At 52.7% G+C, this 19,386-nt stretch overlaps 2 protein-coding genes across 4 annotated transcripts; one reads left to right on the top strand and one right to left on the bottom strand.

The window, feature by feature from the left end:
* The first annotated feature begins 256 nt into the window (after positions 1 to 256).
* LOC102684782 (ras-related protein ORAB-1-like) lies at positions 257 to 7,741 on the top strand. 2 transcript variants are annotated; one of them, XM_069187785.1, is made up of 6 exons: positions 257 to 270; positions 3,819 to 3,891; positions 4,363 to 4,458; positions 5,020 to 5,115; positions 6,043 to 6,174; positions 6,593 to 7,741. In XM_069187785.1, exons 1-6 carry the CDS (start codon positions 257 to 259, stop codon positions 6,812 to 6,814), a joined length of 633 nt encoding a protein of 210 aa, XP_069043886.1. In that variant the 3' UTR covers positions 6,815 to 7,741. The 2 variants fall into 2 exon arrangements, with proteins under 2 accessions (XP_069043886.1, XP_006627663.1); XM_006627600.3 differs by lacking the exon at positions 257 to 270 and adding an exon at positions 2,892 to 2,978.
* A 78-nt stretch (positions 7,742 to 7,819) lies between these two features.
* LOC102697993 (adenosine deaminase domain-containing protein 2-like) lies at positions 7,820 to 19,386 on the bottom strand. Of its 2 annotated transcripts, XM_069187783.1 has the most exons (9): positions 18,684 to 19,384; positions 15,853 to 17,183; positions 15,248 to 15,376; positions 14,513 to 14,663; positions 14,138 to 14,296; positions 12,334 to 12,548; positions 11,031 to 11,265; positions 9,713 to 9,845; positions 8,999 to 9,206 (listed from the first exon to the last, which is right to left on the bottom strand). In XM_069187783.1, exons 2-9 carry the CDS (start codon positions 17,177 to 17,179, stop codon positions 9,096 to 9,098), a joined length of 2,460 nt encoding a protein of 819 aa, XP_069043884.1. In that variant the 5' UTR covers positions 17,180 to 17,183; positions 18,684 to 19,384; the 3' UTR covers positions 8,999 to 9,095. The 2 variants fall into 2 exon arrangements, with proteins under 2 accessions (XP_069043885.1, XP_069043884.1); XM_069187784.1 differs by lacking the exon at positions 12,334 to 12,548 and having other exon boundaries at positions 7,820 to 9,206; positions 18,684 to 19,386.

Genomic DNA, 19,386 nt, shown 5'->3' with positions numbered 1-19,386 from the left:
CACAGTCTAAAATTACACCTGCAAGAACCCGTGCCAGAGCACGCAGCAGGTCCCTTGGCCCCTGTGCTCTGGGAGCACTCTGGGAGACAGAGGAGGAGTTCTCCCAGTGGGAAGGCGTGAGGGGTGTGCTCCTCCAGGAGACTAGCGCAGGGTTTGTTTTTTTTTGGCACGGTGAAATTCTGAGATACGCAGCAGCATTTAAAAAAATCTAACACTTTCACAGAACTACAGAGCGTAAAACCCCCAACCAGGCAATATGGCCCAGTCATTGTGCAACGCCTGGATCCTGATGTTTGAACTTGAGGAGCAATGGAACATCGTTGGATCTTAATGATCTCGTTTTGGATAATCCTATGAGCAGTTCAAGACTTGTTTTTGCTCCCTTTTAACTCATTCCTTTTATTTGATGCTCCCTCCGCATGTCATTGGCAGGTGGGGGAAAGAGGACCTCATAAAGGAAGCACACAGAGCTACAGACAGGACATGCGTACTCCACACAGAAGGAGCCCAGTCTTGAATCAATCCCAGGACCCAAGAGCTACGAGCCATCCGTGGTAATATATAATCAGCAGGCCAAAGAAAGCAGTCGCTGCTTATTTTTTTAAAATTATTTCTACTTTTATTAAATGAATGGAATACAGTATATCAGATCCAATAATGCTGATACTGAGCAATCCACAATATTAGCCACAAGACAGGGTCAACATTTCAAGAGGCTGAAAAAATGCTGTATCAGTACTTTACACCATTCGTATCTCATTGTCTCTTTGGGATTATGTCACCAGATAAGCGAGTGCCTGTCAGAGAGAGTTATTTGATTTAAACACGTTGTGTCAGAGCAGTACAGTGGCACAGTTTTAGCATTGCTGCCTCACAGAGCTGTTTACATGGGTTTCCTCTGGGTCCTCCGGTTTCCTGCCACAGCCCAGAGACATGCTGGTAAGTTAATTGGCTTCTGGGAAAATTGGCCCCTGTGTGTGTCTGTGTGTCCTGTGATGGACTGGTGTCCTGTCCAGGGTGTACCCTGCCTCGTACCTGCTGGTATGGGCCCTGTCTCCACTGAGACCCTGTACTGGATTATTGGATAAAGCCATTAGAAAATGGATGGACAGACATGTTGTGTTGATGGTTTTTCAGTGAAAACAAGTCTGAGTTACTAAGAAAGGACTGATATACCTGTACACCTGTTAGAGTACACTTTGGAGTAGAGGCTATGTAATCTGTTATGGTCAGCAGAGGGAACTGGGACCTTCCCGACTAACACTTGCGATAGCAGTGTGCGCTGCAGGACAGCGGATGCTTTGACATGGTGCGAAACTGACACTGTGAGGCTCTCATTCCTCCAGGAAGCTTCACTGTGCTGGGGGCTTGTGGGATGGGGGGGTGGAGGGTGGGAGGCTGCCAAGGGCAACTGCTGCCATTTGCAAGGAATGTCATGTCACTGAGAACACTGTCCCTCTCGCAGCCTGCCACACCGGACACATTCAGTGCCTGGAAACTGGGGACGAAGAGGACAATGAGCTTCTTTATACACCCAGGACAGAGGAGGGGAGGCGAAGATTTCAATCAACAGGACTGTGCCTCAGAAAAAGACAGAGTCACAGGTTCTCCAGGAAGAACGAACTCCTGTTAATAATAATAATAATAATAATAATAATAATAATAATAATAATAATAAAAATAAAAATAAATGAATTAATTCCTTAAACTTATATAGTGCTTTTCTGGACACTCCACTCAAAGCTCCACTCCACTCAGGACAGTGTCCTGGCCAAATTTCCCCCTGGCCTTTACCCATCAGGGCCTCCTAATAATCCCCATGACCTGTAAAGTGCTTTGAGTGGAGTGTCCAGAAAAGCGCTATATAAGTGTAAGCAATTATTAATTATAAAGCAGTTTACAGCTAATGGGGATCCCCTCCACCACCAGTGTGCAGCCCCACCTGGATGATGCGACAGCAGCTAGAGTGCACCAGTACACTGGCCACACACCAGCTCTCAGTGGGGAGGAGAGCAGAGTGATGGGGATTATTAGGAGGCCATGATTCGTAAGGGCCAGGGTAACACCCCTACTCTTGTCGAGAAACGCCCTTGGATTTTTTAATGACCACGGAGAGTCAGGACCTCGGTTTCACATCTCTGAAGGGCGGTGCCTTTTTTCACTATACTGGGGCAACAGGACCCACACAGGCCACAGGGTGAGCTCCCCCTAATGGTCCCACTCACACCTCTCCCAGCAGCAACCTTAGTTTTTCCCAGGAGGTCTCCCATCCAGGTACCGACCAGGCTCACACACCTGCTGAGCTTCAGTAGGCTGCCAGCTGTGATTTGCAGCGCAGGGTGATACAGCTGCTGGCATAACTGGCCATGAGCACTAACAGAAGAAAGCCAGAAGACTCTGCGATTCCCCAGAACAGGGAGAAGGGCTGTGGTGCTGGTTGAAAACTGCTGAAATGAAATTGCAGTTCAAGCAGTTTTTTAGGAAAAAAAAGGCTTCCGTGCTTTTAAGAAGTATCAAATCATTCTTGAACACTTTCCTACTGCTCCAAGATACAAATGTGGACATTGACTGCAGCCTAACAGGTCACAGCTCTACCCAGACCTACAGTACAGTGCCTTATCCACGCCCCCGGGCAGACAAAAGCCTACTTTCCCCATCTCTGCCTTCAGTAGCAGCTGATTGCTGCAGGGGAAGAGCCCAGCCCAGGCCCGCCAGCCCCACTGCCTCAGGCCCTGCTGTAACCCAGCCCGATACACAATCCTCGCTCACGCCAGCCCCGAGCTCTGGCTGCCTGAACCAGGCGGCTGTCGCTGGGTAACTCAATCCGCACCTTTAATAAATGATGGCTCTGTTGGAGCCCACTCTTCCGCGGGGGAGGGCGCGGAGGAGCAGGAAGGCCAGGAAGAGGCAGACGCTCGCCGGTGACTCCCTGCGCCCCGCCACCCGGCTCCCAGAACTCCAACCATGAATCCCGAGTAGTAAGTACCGGCCGGGGGGGGGGGGAAGAGGGCGGAGTCGGTCGCTCCCTGGACACCAGGGTGGAAGTGAGGACAGAGGGAGATGGTCTCGCCATCTTGAAGGAATGCGTTCCAGGACCTGGGTTCGAGCTCACTCTAACAGGGCGGCTGCAGAAAGCGACAGACCGTGCACGACGACGGGTTCCCTTGCCTCCGAGCAGCAGGAACACCCAGCCGGTGAAGCCTGAAGCACAGGGAGCGGTGATCATCCGAGAGCGATCGATACCGCTCCAGGGAAGTGGGGGGGGGCTGGAGTCACGGACAGCGTCTCCCAGAGAGCGCCTCTCAGGTCACGTTCCACTGCATTTCGCACACAAGGGCTGAACAGACCCTGGTAACAGAACAAGGTCCTGTGAGCTCATGAACCTAACCTGCCCCATCAGGGCAAACTGGCAGCGGTGAGGAGCTGCAGTCTAGAGCTTCAGACACCTACCTGGAAGGCTGTGGGTTCAGATCCTGGCTGGATCTGTACACTGCTGTTGTACCCCTGAGCAAGGCACCTTGCACAGACTGTTCCAGGACAAAAGCCCAGCTGTATACAAAGGCACCAACAAAAGCACTGGCCACAACGAATGCCACGTTTTCCTACTTGCGTGGAATTCCTTCCCATCAGGTATTTCGGTGAAGTACATCAGGATTTCTGCATGAGATGTGGAGTTTTGCAGCTATGCACTAAAATACTGCATCACCCTGCAACTGTGTATATTGTCAATATCTGCAGTGCTCTTGTCTGCAATGCCAGGGCTATGCCGAGCCTCTGTCTGCAGGCCTCGGTGCTAACACACCACCTGTCTTCCCCAGTGACTACCTGTTCAAGCTTCTGCTGATCGGAGACTCTGGCGTGGGCAAGTCCTGCCTGCTGCTCCGCTTTGCTGTAAGTCTTTATTTCAAAGCATGGGAAAGGTTAGAAATGAAAGGAGGCCTTTGAGCCCATCAGGCTTGATGCTTGTAGCTAAATGATAAAAGGACCTCGTCCAGCCTTTTCTTGAGAGAAGCCGGTGTACCTGCTATGACAACAGCTTGCTACAGGCTCCCACAACCCTTTGTGTACAGAAGTGCCTCCTGTTCTCTGTGACATCAGTCATCGAGAGGGGAGTAAGAACTTACCCCAGGAGTGAAATGTCCCACTTGCTGAACTTTGCTCGACCTCTCTCTACTTCCCCCCCGAACACTGGGCAATAGCTGTGCAACAGTAAACAAATTATGCTGCACTGAATAAGACATTCCAGGCATCACTGGTTTAAAAGCTCCTGCTCCAGAGAGCAACAATAGTTTGCTGTCGTGATACTGCCCAGTAGGACAGGACAGCTTTTAACCCTGACTTTCCTCTTTGCTCCTCTTCCAGGATGACACCTACACCGAGAGCTACATCAGCACCATCGGGGTGGACTTTAAAATCAGGACCATCGAGCTGGAGGGGAAAACTGTCAAGCTTCAGATAGTAAGTGTGCCTTCGCTTCCAAACGCACATCATCATCCTCCACATCGTCTTGGACAGAAAAGACACGGAGGTGTTTCACATGACGTGCCCCAGCCTGCAACACCACTGTCCACAAAAACACACACCTGCTGGCTTGCGTTCTGTGCTTGTTTGGGGATATCCGCTCACCGTAAATGGAGGTGGTGTTTATACAGGAGCACACTCTCCTGTAAGAGTGCAGAGTGGGAAGTGACACGGTCCTGTCTCCAGAGGTGCTCACTGTAAGACAGCAGGATGCCATAAGGCGTGCAGGACAAGGACTGAGGAGAGGCAGCGTCCTAGTGTCCCCAGGGCAGCGGTTGGCAATGCTGTAGGCTGCCACACACAGTGCAGCACACTTCCCCTCCACCCACACTCGTCCTCCTTTACAGCTCCTTCTGGCTTTCCTCAGCTGCGCCCCCTGACGATTCTTCTCGGGAGGGGGGGACAAAAACACCGGCGAATCTCGGACTCCTTACCGATCGCGCAAGCCGGTCCCGTGCCGGGAGACCCTCTCACTTGCCGTTGTGCCTCTGCTTCCAGTGGGACACCGCAGGCCAGGAGAGGTTCCGCACCATCACCTCCAGCTACTACCGGGGCGCCCACGGGATCATCGTGGTGTACGACGTCACCGACCAGGCACGCCGCCCTCGCCTGTTCGCCTCGGGAATCGTTTCGGGGAGCAGAAAAGGCCTCCTGCACAGGGCCAGAGGGAGGGAGGGGGTGAAGGCAGGCCTTCTGAAGAAAGCAAGAGCAAAAGAGGGGGAGTTCAGGGCCGGCCTTCTTTTACAGTCTATGTCTTTATACGATGTTTGGGGCGAGACCCCCTGGACCTTGGAGGAGGAGGATGGAGGGGACATCATGCATGCCAGCACCTATATCACCCTGCAGCTCCCAGCTGGCAGCCCACTGGGGCTCAGCAGGTGTGAGTCTGGTCAGTACCTGGATAGGAGCCTCCTGGGAAAGCTGAGGTTGCTGCTGGAAGAGGGGCCAGAAGGGGGCGCTCACCCTGCGGTCTGTGTGGGTCCTTATGCTCCAGTATAGTGACAGGGACACTATACTGTACAAAGGTGCCGTACTTCACACGAGATATAAAACCCAAATCCCGACTCTCACTGATCATTAAAAATCCCAGGGTGTTTCTCGAAAAGAGTAGGGGTGTAACCCCGGCATCCTGGCCAAATTTCCCATTGGCCCTTCCAATCATGGCCTCCTAATAACCCCCCTCTCTGAACTGGCTCCATCACTCTGCTCTCCTCCCCACTGAGAGCTGGTGTGTGGGGAGCGGACTGGCGCATCATCCAGGTGGGGCTGCACACTGGGGTTGGTGGAGGGGATCCCCATTGCCTGTAAAGTGCTTTGAGTGAAGGCTATAGAAGTGTAAGGAATTATTATTTTGTCCCCAATATCACACCCTCTTCCGGCCACCCCTTCTATCAGATGCCAGCATGGCGGATCTCTGAAGGGCAGCGTCTCCCTGCCCCAGTGTCTAGTGGGCAGGAAGTGTCCGGTGGTCAGGTACTGTCCGGTCCAGCTGAGCACCTGGTTGCTGCTCTCGTTTTGCAGGAGTCTTTCAGTAACGTGAAGCAGTGGCTGGACGAGATCGACCGCTACGCCAGCGAGGGCGTGTCCAAGGTGCTGGTGGGAAATAAGTGCGACCTGGGAGCCAGGAAGGTGGTGGACTTCACCACCGGACAGGTACGCGGTAACGCGCTGCGCACCAGCTCCTGGCACGGAGAGCTGCACACACCTCCTCCACTTACACCCCCCTTTTACTGAACTCAAAACACTGCCCCTGCTGAAGTTTGCAAACAGCCGCTATCTAAATGCTGGTTAAAATGATTGCTGCTACCCTGTTCCCGTCTCCAAGAACTGTCATTGTCATTGTCATTTGTCATGTGAGGAAAACACACCAAGTAAGCATTTCATTGTACTCAGGCACATATGCAATAAACCTGAACTTAAACTGAAACCTGCCAGCTCTTCAAGGGCAAACCAAACAAACCAGACAGCTGGAAAAAATTCCTTTAGAAAATTCCATTCATGCCCCTCAAGAGGCAGAGGTCTGGCGATGCGCTTGTGACCAGATGAGGCCACACTCTCGTCTCGTTCCCAGGAGTTCGCCCAGTCCCTCCGCATCCATTTCCTGGAGACGAGCGCCAAAGACGCCACCAACGTGGAGCAGGCCTTTGTCACCATGGCGATGGAGACCAAGAAGCGGATGGATATGGACGGGATGCAAAGCGAGGCGGAGAAGGCGGGCTCCCTGCTTGACAGTGCCCCCCTGTGGCCAGGAGGGGACCAGCAAGGAGGAGAGGAGAGCAGCTCCTGCTGTTAACAGCTGTTAACCGTAAGGCCTCACTACACAAGGCGAGGTATTGCTTAAGAGCAGACACTTCCAGTTTCACTGACCAGCCTTGGTCTTTATCCACGGGCCTTTCGATACCATGTGTGGCAATGTGCTTGAATTTATTCTCAATTCCTCAAATTCATTCCCCTTTCAGACACTTTCATGGAGAGTGAAAGTACTGCACCCCTCTTAAAAATGTCCAGCTATCAAGGTCATGATGCTGTTTTACACACAAAAGTATCTGCCCCTGTCTGTCGGACAGTGCTCATTGGTTGGGACTACGTTTAATAGTCATGTTCAATAGGATAGATAAGAAAGCCCAATAACTATAATAAAATGCCTGCAATTTGTTTGCATTTAAAATTCCAATTCCATTCTAAATCTCCATGCTCAAGACTCTGCATGGCTTGGCACCTCAGTACCTGTGTGAGCTACTATCGCCCTACTCCCACCTCGCAACCTTCGCTCTTCTAACTCTGGTCTCCTATCTGTCCCCCAAGCCCGTCTACACTCTATGGGTGACAGGGCCTTCTCCTGTAATGCCCCAGAGCTTTGAACTCTCTCCCCAAGGATATCAGAGAGTCACCTTCTCTAAACTCTAAAGTCCAGACTTAAAACCTTCTTCTTCAGAAGGGCCTTTACTGAACTGGTTCTGTTCTTTACCCCTCTGCTCCTGCTGTATTCAGTACGGTACCCCTATCTACTGATTCCTCTCATTGTGGATTTTCCTTGTGTACTGCAGGTTATGTGTGTTCTGTAAAGAGATTTGAGAAACCACCTTTAAAGGCATTCTATAAAATAACAAGTAATAGGTTTATTCCATGCTGAAAACAGAAGAAAGAAAACATGTTTCAGCCGTGGAGCCTTCTTCAGGTGTGAGAAAGACAGGGCAGTAAGCAAAGGTAATGTAGCAGGAGAACAAGAGCTGGGAGAGAGGAGGGGCGGGAGGTGAAGAGAGGTGTGGAATGAAACCTACAAAGGAACTTGCCCATCTGAACGACATAAAATAACGTTTATTATTATTGATAAAGTGTCCCTGAAAAAAAACAACAAAGGCTTTTGTGTCTTTTTTGTGAAACATATAACTATACTGGGCCGTACAGTCCCAGTCCTGAAGGGCCCCAGCATCTGCAGGTTTGCTCCTAACCACCTGATTTAGATGATCAGTGTTAGTTTAACGGGAGCTGGATTCTGATCCTCAAGGACTGGAGTTGTGCATTTGTGAAATAACCAAGTGCTGCTGAACTTACAGCTCTTCCAATTCGCTGCAGAATGTTACTCCAGTCAGCACCTTCTTATACGGAGCTCTTCTAATACTGACCTGTTGACCAGTTACAGACGTGGCTGGATCAAAAGTCTATCATGGGTAAGACTGGAAAACCCGCAGACGTAGCAATCAGAGAAGGTGCCACAAAAAAAATCGTTTTGTACTTTAAATGACTGGCTGCAAAATTACAATAACATAAACCTTTCATCCTTTTTGAGAGCTTACATGAGCGCTTACGAAATAAATATCAGCCTCTGTGAATGTATCTTTCAGTCTCTACACTAAAGAAAACTGGGGGCAGTCTCAGTCCGGCTCTGAAGGACCTCTGTCCAGCAGGTTTTACACATCAGCAGCTCAAGAGCCCAAACAAGCTGTTGAAATGCTCCAATTAAATTAATAATCAGGTGGATTGGGTCACTAAGGGTCACACCCTGACACAGGCCCTTCAGGACCTCTCAGTGGGCTGTCCCACAGAATACAAATCAGACTCCTGACAACAGAAAGCTCTTCTCTCACAGGAGCCTCTGATCACTCGTGCAGTTCGACACTGAACTCTTTTACTCTATTCTGAACAAACCTGAGATAACAGCAAAACAGGAACAAAGGGACAAACTCACAGCTTTTAGACCCCTGCAGGGTCTTAACTGTAGCCTGGTCTCACTTTGACTGGCAAGCAATTCCTGAGCCGCAGTGGAGGCTGCGAACAGCAAATGAAACAGAACATCATTCCTTAAAACACAACAGAAGATGCACATCTAACAGAGGGAGCATCACACAGAACAGCTGAACTCGATGGCTTATTGTTCTACTGGTTCTTCGTGCTGAACTCAAAAGCAGACCCTGCACAGGGGCGGGCCTGATGTCGAACAAAACCCACCAGCCAAGCCAGAACACGCAGGCTCCTGGCTTCGAGCTTCACCAGGTTAAAGAAAAAAAAAATTAAGAGTCCCTCAGGCAGCAGTGGAACGATCTCATGGATTTTCTCCCAGTTTTCCTGCTGCCTCAGTGGCGGAAATTGTCCACAATCTGCTTGGAGTTCCAGAGCCCTGCGCTGCTGGCCAGGAACTGCTGCCTGATCGCCGCCTTCACCTCCTGGTACGTCGTGGCTCTCACCTGAAACAGCACCACACCTGGTGAGGGGCAGCGCTCCCCAGATACAGCACCTGCCCTTGGTAAAGCATTTTCCAGCTGCTGAATACCAACAACGGCCCTCCAGGGTGAAAAGACACTTGCATATTGAAAACATTCAAAGCAATCGGAACTGTAGCACCGATGAGCACCGTGGGACAGACACAGTCCAGTATCCCCTCAGATCCTCCGCACTCATGCTAGAAATGCCAGTCTGCTTGCAGGAGCGATATGTGTGTCTGTATCAGCGCCAGTGCCTGTGTAAGCATATGTGTGAGTGTCTGGACCAACGCATGCACGTCTATCTGTACCAGTGTACATCAATCTCTACACAGCTTGTGCTGTGTATGTGTGTCATAGTCTATACCAGTGTGTGCTGTGTACCTGGACTAGTGTGTGTGTGTATGTGTGTGATTGTCTGTACCAGTGTGTGAGTGGCTGTGCTCTTGCTGCGGTGTGCTTCCTTGAGCACGCGGGGAGCGGACTCGCACCTTGGCCTGCAGGTAGGTGGGCAGCTCCAGCAGCTCCTGGGCGCCCCGCAGCCTGGCGATCTCCCGGAAGGCGCTGAGGAAGGCGGCCTTGCACAGCCGGCTGCTCTGCGCAGGTCCGCTCGAGAAGGGGGAGCTGCCAAACCAAGCCCAGGGACAGGATCAGTGTCCACAGCACCCCGTGCCTCGTCTTACTCCCTCTCCTCCCCCTTACCAAAGAGCAGAGCTGGGAGCACTGGCTCTCTCGTGCTAGCAAGGCTGGCCGCCAGGACAGTGCGTGAAAGCAGACTGCTCCTGACCCAGCCTGTGACTCGCGAGGGAGCAGTGCCCGTTCCCTGCCTCCACTAAAGTGCTACAAAGATGCAGGATTCACCGAGGATGTGACCCCTGGGAGGGGACGCATGGGGACAGTGAAATCCTTAACGGTCCTGTTGATCACTGCTCTAGAGGCTCCCGCAGTGTAGCAGTGTGTGTTTGTGTGACTGTGTGTACCAGTGTGTGCTGCGTATCCGGACTAGTGTGCGCGCATCTGTCTGTAGCAGTGTTTATTTGTGCAATTGTCTGTTCCAGATAATTGTATGCTGGTGTGTGCCGTGTATGTGGACTAGTGTGTTCGTCAGCAGCAGTGTGTATTTGTGCTGGTGTGTGCTGTGTATGTGGACTAGTGTGTCCGTCTGTAGCAGTGTGTATTTGTGCTGGTGTGTGCTGTGTATGTGGACTAGTGTGTCCGTCAGCAGCAGTGTGTATTTGTGCTGGTGTGTGCTGTGTATGTGGACTAGTGTGTCCGTCTGTAGCAGTGTGTATTTGTGCTGGTGTGTGCTGTGTATGTGGACTAGTGTGTCCGTCTGTAGCAGTGTGTATTTGTGCTGGTGTGTGCTGTGTATGTGGACTAGTGTGTCCGTCTGTAGCAGTGTGTATTTGTGCTGGTGTGTGCTGTGTATGTGGACTAGTGTGTCCGTCAGCAGCAGTGTGTATTTGTGCTGGTGTGTGCCGTGTATGTGGACTAGTGTGTCCGTCAGCAGCAGTGTGTATTTGTGCTGGTGTGTGCTGTGTATGTGGACTAGTGTGTCCGTCAGCAGCAGTGTGTATTTGTGTGCCAGTGTACCAGCGCTATCCACACAGCCACGAGGATGATCTTTCAAGATCCTCAGATGAGCGAACTAATGGGCGAATTAGCTTCATGCAGGCCGAGTGGCCTCCTCTCAGGCGTGACCTGTATTGCGCTATTGTGCGTCACTATTGCGTGGTGACTGACAGCACGGCTCTGGCAGGGCAGTGGGTCACTACGCCGGGGCCGAGAGGGACCGGGCAGCTGACTTACTCCGCAGTGGCCTGGCCCGTGGTGCTGTCCACCACCTCCAAGCTGGCGTCCCCCCGGCACCAGTTGAGGCTGAGGAGCCTGCAGTCGGGGCGGCTCGCTGGCGGCCCGACGTTGGCGCCGTTGTAGAAGTAGATGTTCTGCTTCTCGAAGGGCCGGGGCAGCCGGCGGGCCCAGTCCTCGCCCAGGCGCCCGTTGATCACGTCCGCCACCCTCTCGATGCTGTGGTTCAGGTCCCCTGGGCGCAGGGGGTTCAAATCGGGAGAAGCAGGTCAGGATCGACGATCACGCTGCAACAACAGGCCCCTCCTGCACTCTCCCAGCTGTCTGTCTGCGCCCTCCCCCCCAGACCGTGATCCGACTCCTGCTGGCTAGCAGACTGGCTAGCCCCAGGTTTTTGGGGTTTTCCTGGCTGCTGGCTCCAGTATTAAAAGGCAGGCCCGGGACCCTGGCATTCCACTGGGCCGTACTTTGAGCAAAGCGCCACAAGGGCAAAATCAACTGACCCATGATCCTCTTTTATGGGCCCGTGTTCTCATTAACACAGAGCACGCTGTTCCAGTGCCAGCAGCTGGTTCGAACAAACTGGAGCCGGATAAGCTGCTGTGCAACAGGCAGTCATTTTTCTACAAAAGACAAAAGCGTGCCTCTCTTCTTTCTCACGGGAGATCAGAACAACTACCGCCCTGACATTTGAACCGATATTCTGAGCGTCACAGGCAGCCAATCGCTCCGCTGACGTGCTCGTTGTGAGAAAGACAACCATGGCTTTCTTGGGAGACAGGCCATGCTGACGGGGGGCGCCCAAGGCTTGTGGACCATGCTGGTCCCGGCTCTACAAGAGGAACGGACCGCAGTCCCACAAGACAGCATCTACAACCTGGTGCAAAGCAGGCGTCACAGATGCATGCATCTGTCTGCAGGAGTAGCCACACACTGCTCCCCCTGTGGCATTCACAGAAGACCCTCACAGAAGATCAACCCTGTGGATGACAGACGTCTGTGTTCCTGCTACAGAAAATACTTTTTCCCTGACAACTGTGAACTAGATGCAGTTAGAAATGATAAAGTTCTTCCTAATTTTCTGTATAGGTAGGGCTTTACCAGCTGGACGTTTATTAATCTAGAAATTGCAGCCAGCCAGTGGAGCAGCAGAATACTGACCCCAGCAGCTGCTAACTAGCAGTTTCACCACTTTGCTTTCATGGTAATAACAGCGTATGATAAGTACAGTGTAAAGTACACTTTAGGGTTAAAACGTTCAGCGTGCAGACGAGTCAGCGTTCTCAGGCCGCCGCGGTCTTACCAAGCACCACGCTGACGATGTACAGGGGGCTGATGAAGTGGCTCAGCAGCGCCCCCTGCACGCCCAGCAGGGTCCAGCGGCTCAGCTTGTCGCTGGAGGCCATGCAGCAGATGCGGGCGGCCCATACGCTAGGCTGCAGGCAGGAGGCCGGGATGAGGGAGCCCTTGCTGTGGCACTGCAGCTTCATGGAGGCGTAGCTGGCTGGGGTGGGCTTCCTGCCCAGAAACACAGGAGCAATGGCCAGGGGCTCGGCGGGCACAAGACACCCTACATCCAAGCACGAGCGCACTTCCAACTGGCAGTGCGGCACACTGAGAGTTAAACACTACCCGTCTGAGAAAGATACAACTACACATCCCCCTTGTCATGATTCATGTGTGTCACAGCCCTGGGACTGAGAAGTGTCTCCCGTCACTGGGGTGATGATGCAGGAATCTGGTAAGGGCCGGGACTGGATCTGGAGCTGGGTGTACAGCCATAAAGCTCAATTAAAACTTACTTGACTCATTTAACTGATGAATGAGGCTGACCAAGGGCTGTGAAAAGGTCTGGAAGTGATATATTGACTGCGCTATTTAAATATGCAAATAACAAAATAACGTTTCCACAAAATCAGTGGCCACTTGAAAAAAAACAGTGGCAACTTAACATTAAAGGGGAACTGCAGTCCCAGTTTCACAGACCGGATTTTAAATCCCAGTCACAAAAAAAATTGTCTGTATAGAAAAATTTGACAACATTAAAATTAATCACACAGCTCGGAACTTTGTGAAAGTACTGTGTGGCTGCCATGTTGTCACAACCCCCTGGTCTCACAACGGCGAGAGTGAGGGTTCCCAGGCACTGTGACTTGAAGCGGCCCTTCCTGCTCACTAGTCACTGTCATGACTCATGTGATGTGATGTACCAGTGAGTAAGTAACGATTGTGCAGAGTTAACAAGTAGAGTTTGTCAGTAAAACCGCCTCGATGTTGAGAACAATATTTCTATGGTATTGAAAGAGGTGTGTAGAACCCTGCTTGTTTACAGTGTCACAGGCTCGCTTAGTTGCTTCGTTCTGAATAGCAGAGCTCGGTGGTGCCCATACTTGGAAGTTTCGTCTGTTTTGTGATGTTAATTGGAGGTTTTACATGTTACTGTGTACATTGTGGTTTGAAATGCACTCATCAATGAAGAGTCCTTCTAGCCCTGTAATGGAAGCGACGCCCCACCAGTCTGAGGCTCACTCCAGGCCTGCACACGCTGAGCGCTGTGTCTCCCGTACGAGCTCAGACCTCAGCGCTCTCCGTGCGCGGCGCCCTGTACCCCTCACCCCCACCCTCACAGGACCAGGGGCTTGTGAGAAGGGCTCAGAACCCGAGCTGTGAAAAAGTGACTTATTGGGGCTGGGGGGGTTCCCCGTTCCCTGTGAAGTACTCATGGAGCTGGGGAGTCTCAAGCACATCCCTAAGCCTGGGAAGGAGCCATGAGCCACAGGTGTCCTGTACAGGGGAATGATATCCCCGGATATTTTAAGAAGGGCAACACGTCTATTTCTACTTCCTGCGGCAAACATGGAGCTGCCCCTCAGTCTGAGGAAACGAGCACATGGAGCGCACCCTCCAGACAAACATCCTGCGCCCCACTAAGGAGAAGCAGCAGCCACACGAAGCACTCGAGCATGTCCGCTCACAGCCTAAGGCAGACAGCTCTCTTCCCCTCGTGCAGCCTGGCGAGACCTGATCCAGACTGCAAGCCGGCACAGCGATCGCCCCTGACGGGGGGGACCCCCAGTGAGGTCAGACCAGCGGGGCCGCCCACCCACCTCAGGAAGTACTGCGCCGCCCCCTTGGGCGTCACGTTGGTGTACAGGTGCAGGTAGATGCCGGGCTTCAGCTCCAGCAGGGGGCAGTGCTGAGAGGGCTGGAAGATGGACTGCTCCCGCTTGTCGCTATAGAACAGCTGAAGCTGCTTATACAGGAACCTAATGGAAGAGGATCGTGGACACACAACAGTCAGGTGGGGGAAGTCCAGGCCTCATTAAAACTGGAATCCTGCAGTTTAAAAGTGCTTTTCAATAAGCGACTGCTTACAGCTTAAGACAGATCAGTGGAATTAAGACTGAACGAACACGCCCACCCCTGCAACAGGCCAGAGGGCTAAAGCACGGGCCTGTTAGCGCTCCAGACGAGAGGCGTACCGAATGAGTGCCCGGCGAGCGATGACGATGGCGTGGCAGTCATGGATGGTGCGCCCGTTATAGGAGAGCCAGCCGGGGCAGGAGTACTCCCCAGTGCCCATCGCCACCACCTGGTATCGCTCACAGGCCTGGCCGGCTGAGTCAACAACCTCTGGGCATGGGAGGAAAAACAGTAAGAGCAATAAGGGACCCAGCACTCACACACTCGCAGGGTGCAGGGCTCAGTCTAACCTCACAGGGTGCAGGCTCAGTGGTGTGGGGTGTAGGGGGTCAGTCCTGTGGGATGCAGGGGTCAGTCCTGTGGGGTGCAGGGGGTCAGTCCTGTGGGGTGCAGGGGGTCAGTCCTGTGGGGTGCAGTGCAGGGGGTCAGTCCTGTGGGGTGCAGTGCAGGGGGTCAGTCCTGTGGGGTGCAGGTGGTCAGTCCTGTGGGATGCAGGGGTCAGTGGTGTGAGGTGCAGGTGGTCAGTCCTGTGGGGTGCAGGGGTCAGTGGTGTGAGGTGCAGGGGGTCAGTTCTGTGGGGTGCAGGGGGTCAGTCCTGTGGGGTGCAGTGCAGGGGGTCAGTCCTGTGGGGTGCAGGGGGTCAGTCCTGTGGGGTGCAGGGGGTCAGTCCTGTGGGGTGCAGTGCAGGGGGTCAGTCCTGTGGGGTGCAGGGGGTCAGTGGTGTGGGAGAGTGCACCAGGCCGAACACAGCTACGCCCCGCTGTCTGGAGGGGGCGCGGGGGGCACTCACTCACCCCTCTCCAGCACGAAGGCGGCCAGGCAGCTCTTGCAGCTGTGCAGCACTGGGCACTCCTGGAGCAGCTGGTCGAAGAGGTGGCTGCACACAGAGGCAGTGCGGCGCAGGTGGCAGATGGGCTCGTTCTCTGCAGAGGGGGCACACAGGGAATCAGCACGCGCAGGGCAGTCAGGGCACGACTCCTGTGTCCTGTCCTCCAACCACAGCTCACGAACCGGGGAACTGCACACCGGCTGGCACAGGATTTATTTACAAATCACAGATGAGACAAGAGTCACATAGAGTGAAAGACTGGAATACAGTTGTTCCTTCTCATTAATACGTATTGTATTTACAGACAGCTGTACGCAAAAGTTTGGGCACCACTGGCCAAATTACGTTTTGTCGATTTTCGAAGTGAAAAGAAGTTTACACGACCTCTGCAGCACACAAACGTAAAGTTGACATATTTCTGCAAATTGTTATGCACAGTTGCTATTTATTTGCTGAATTTAAAAGATTGAAAAACATAAAACAGTACACGTGGCTGAGAGACCGTGCCCTTGAGCTGCGCGAGGGAGAACACTCAGGCTCGCGTTCACTGGCTCACAAGCTGATAATCACCATAACTATCGAGGCCTCTTCGCCCGGCTCCTTCCTCACCCCCCAGATCCACACCTGGACAACCTGCCCCCTCTGCAGCACCAGGCTGGGTCTCAGAAGCAGGCAGAGGTTCTGGACCAGACTGGGTCTCAGAAGCAGGTAAAGGTTCTGGACCAGGCTGGGTCTCGGAAGGTGGCAGAGGTTCTGGATGAGTCTGGGTCACAGAATCAGGTAAAGGTTCTGGACCAGGCTGGGTCTCAGAAGGAGGCAGAGGTTCTGGATCAGACTGGGTCACAGAAACAGGTAAAGGTTCTGGACCAGACTGGGTCTCGGAAGGTGGCAGAGGTTCTGGATGAGTCTGGGTCACAGAATCAGGTAAAGGTTCTGGACCAGGCTGGGTCTCAGAAGGAGGCAGAGGTTCTGGATCAGGTAAAGGTTCTGGACTAGGCTGGGTCTCAGAAGGTGGCAGAGGTTCTGGATCAGACTGGGTCACAGAATCAGGTAAATGTTCTGGACTAGGCTGGGTATCAGAAGGTGGCAGAGGTTCTGGATCAGACTGGGTCACAGAATCAGGTAAAGGTTCTGGACTAGGCTGGGTATCAGAAGGTGGCAGAGGGTCTGGATCAGACTGGGTCACAGAATCAGGTAAAGGTTCTGGACCAGACTGGGTCACAGAATCAGGTAAAGGTTCTGGACCAGGCTGGGTCTCGGAAGGTGGCAGAGGTTCTGGATGAGTCTGGGTCACAGAATCAGGTAAAGGTTCTGGACCAGGCTGGGTCTCAGAAGGAGGCAGAGGTTCTGGATCAGGTAAAGGTTCTGGACTAGGCTGGGTCTCAGAAGGTGGCAGAGGTTCTGGATCAGACAGGGTCACAGAATCAGGTAAAGGTTCTGGACCAGGCTGGGTCTCAGAAGGAGACAGAGGTTCTGGATCAGACTGGGTCACAGAATCAGGTAAAGGTTCTGGACCAGGCTGGGTCCCTGAAGGTGGCAGAAGTTCTGGTCCAGGTGGGGTCTCTGATGCAGGCAGGGGTTTCGGACCAGGCTGGGTCTCAGACGCAGACAGTGGTTCCGGGCCAGGCTGGGTCTCAGACGCAGACAGTGGTTCCGGGCCAGGCTGGGTCTCAGACGCTGACAGTGGTTCCGGGCCAGGCTGGGTCTTAGTGCCGCTGGGACCCCAGTCCTCCATCTCCAAGGACTCATCCTCTGACATCACCATCTCCACGATCACGTCGGGGTCTGAGGCCGCCCCAGCTGACGCTCCGAGGGAGAGGGCTGTGGTGCAGGCCAGGCGCCTGTGGCCGCCCCCCTGGGGCTCCCCGTCGGGGCGCACCTCTTCCTCACCGTCCATTCCCCTGGGGAGAGCAGAGAGAGCATCTCAGCGGCTGCAGACCAGCCCCGCTCCCAGCCCGCCCCGCCACAGGCCCTCCTGCCCCGCCCCAGGGCCCAGCCCCACACCCGCTTGAGGACTGGGGTCTCCTGCCCCGCTTCCGGGGAGCCCCAAGCCACTCGCTCTCGCAGGTCCCCCGAAACCACCCGGGGGACCTCCAAAGATCAGGGTCACGTGCTTAAGCAACTGGCCAGTGAGGAAAGTCAAGCTGCAGGGAGGTCCTAGAGGATCTCTAAATCACTCCACGGAACACAGCACCTGTTTCTGGTCACGGAAAACAACACTGCAGCCTTTCAGAAACTGCTGATTTAATGCTGCGCACCTGTACTGCGCACCTGTGGCTCTCCGGGACCGGGGTTGGAGACCAGCCCCTCGCTTCTGGACCAAACCAGAATTCTCACGGGTGTAGCACAAGTATTCACACTGGCTGAAAACGAAGTTCGACGGCTTTTGCGAACTCACATCCTCTTGTCGCGAGACCTGAGATGCGAGACCGAGCTGAGACAGGATACTACAGTAAAAAGAACACACCCCAGTCCTGCTCTCGGGACCCCATCTTTGTCCTGTGAGTGTGACATCCTATCACAGTGATGATGTGTAAAGGGCAGAAGAGCACTTATATTTTAGACCTAACAATTCACCTGTCTCACTGATGGCAGTGGACTTGTAACAGATCTTCAGAAACGACTTATTTCATGGGGACCTGCTGCTGGACTGGTGCTGCCCAGGGCCGTTCAAGTTTCAGAAATGTGCAGAATATTACAGTCGCGCACAGATACCACACTGCAAGTACCCTGCGATTAACGGAAGACACACTCAGTGGCTTAAGGTGTTTAAAGAAAATCTGTTAAAAGGCCCAGGCCTACTTTTTAAATGCAATGTTTAGTAAATATAATAAAAACTGACGTTTCATTAATGACGACCAAGTATTATGAGTTTTGCACACATCTATGTCAGTGTATTCCACATACAAGGTACTCTGTGCAGAATGGAAAAAACAGTCTAACCTGTTGAACTGGCTAGTCTATGGTCCAGCTAGTATTTTTAGGACCGTATGATGAAGTCGTAATGTCAAGAACGTTTAGACTGGTTTGCAACTGAGTTCAACGTTTTCTGTATCGGACACAATTCTCAGTAGCTGGGGTATACGCAAAGACCGACGCCATTAGATATTGCTTCAGTTGTGGGGTTTTTTAAAGTAGTGCTCGCTGTCTGCAATGCTTTCCAAATCTCAGCTCACATTTTTAAAGCACCAAGTCGCGTTTAGCGTTTTTATGACGACGTGCTTCAAAACACAAGACGCCATTCGTACACCGCGCAGCAGAAACAGACCCGCAGTCACTCTGCGGGTGTGCGACACCCACGCCACGACGTAAACCTGTCTCACGCACTTATTCTCCGTGGGGACGGTCGTGCCCTGAGCTGTTTTCCTTGTTTTGGCAGAAAGTTTAATAAGGCTGCTTACCTCGCGCGCCCGCTTGCAGCTGGAACTTCGACACGTCGGCTCTCGCGCTGTACTAGGCAATGGAGTCGCCCGCGCGCCCAGACCCTGCGAGCAGAGCGCGTGGTGCTGCGCGAGGAGGAACTCGCAGGCCTAGTCTGGATCCTGGAAACTAAAATGTCGTTTTTTTTTCCTGTTGTTTTGATTAGTCCGGAAAATCCCCCTAAGCTGAAGTGAGCGTTCTGGTCATCTGTGACAGCAGTGAGCTCTATTTTCAAAAGCAGCCCTACCCTTTTTTATTTTTTTAAAAACGTAACCGCTTACTTGTGCGGTACGTGTCACCTACGGGCAGTTTTCTAAATGGAGGATTTTCAACAGCAAAATATGAGGCGAGATTGCAGGACAAAATTGTTAACGGGATGCTACTCTTGGGGAGATTTCAAAGAGAACCCAAATGCATTTTGTGAACAGCTGTTTTCAGGACAAAAAAAAAAAACAAGCTAAAAATCGAAACCTAGTGCCACCGGGAATCTCGAAACTTTATTACAGCCCCTCGTGGCAGCGGGCGGCCAGAGATTCCGGTTTAAAAAGTCTCCGGCCTTCCACGGATCTTGGCAAAAGGCGAATATAGTTGCCCGAGTCCTTTTCTTTTGTTATTGTATTCGCAAACATTTCAACAGAGACAAGTTGGTAAAAACTTTTGAAATAAATGAAAATCCGCATTAAA

This window comes from Lepisosteus oculatus, chromosome 3 (genome assembly GCF_040954835.1).
Source record: "Lepisosteus oculatus isolate fLepOcu1 chromosome 3, fLepOcu1.hap2, whole genome shotgun sequence".
Classification (NCBI taxonomy): Eukaryota; Metazoa; Chordata; class Actinopteri; order Semionotiformes; family Lepisosteidae; genus Lepisosteus; species Lepisosteus oculatus.
Note: the sequence above shows the minus strand (reverse complement) of the source record. Positions and strands in the feature narration are given on the sequence as shown.

Excerpts from the sequence above, each read along its gene's own strand:
- LOC102684782 (XM_069187785.1), top strand. Across the intron at positions 4,459-5,019 it reads AAACTGTCAAGCTTCAGATA|TGGGACACCGCAGGCCAGGA; the intron begins GTAAGTGTGCCT and ends CTCTGCTTCCAG. Across the intron at positions 6,175-6,592 it reads TGGACTTCACCACCGGACAG|GAGTTCGCCCAGTCCCTCCG; the intron begins GTACGCGGTAAC and ends TCTCGTTCCCAG.
- LOC102697993 (XM_069187783.1), bottom strand. The coding sequence starts at position 17,179 with ATGGACGGTGAGGAAGAGGTGCGCCCCGACGGGGAGCCCCAGGGGGGC. Across the intron at positions 11,266-12,333 it reads CATCGTCAGCGTGGTGCTTG|GGGACCTGAACCACAGCATC; the intron begins GTAAGACCGCGG and ends CCCTGCGCCCAG. Across the intron at positions 9,207-9,712 it reads CCACCTACCTGCAGGCCAAG|GTGAGAGCCACGACGTACCA; the intron begins GTGCGAGTCCGC and ends GTGCTGTTTCAG.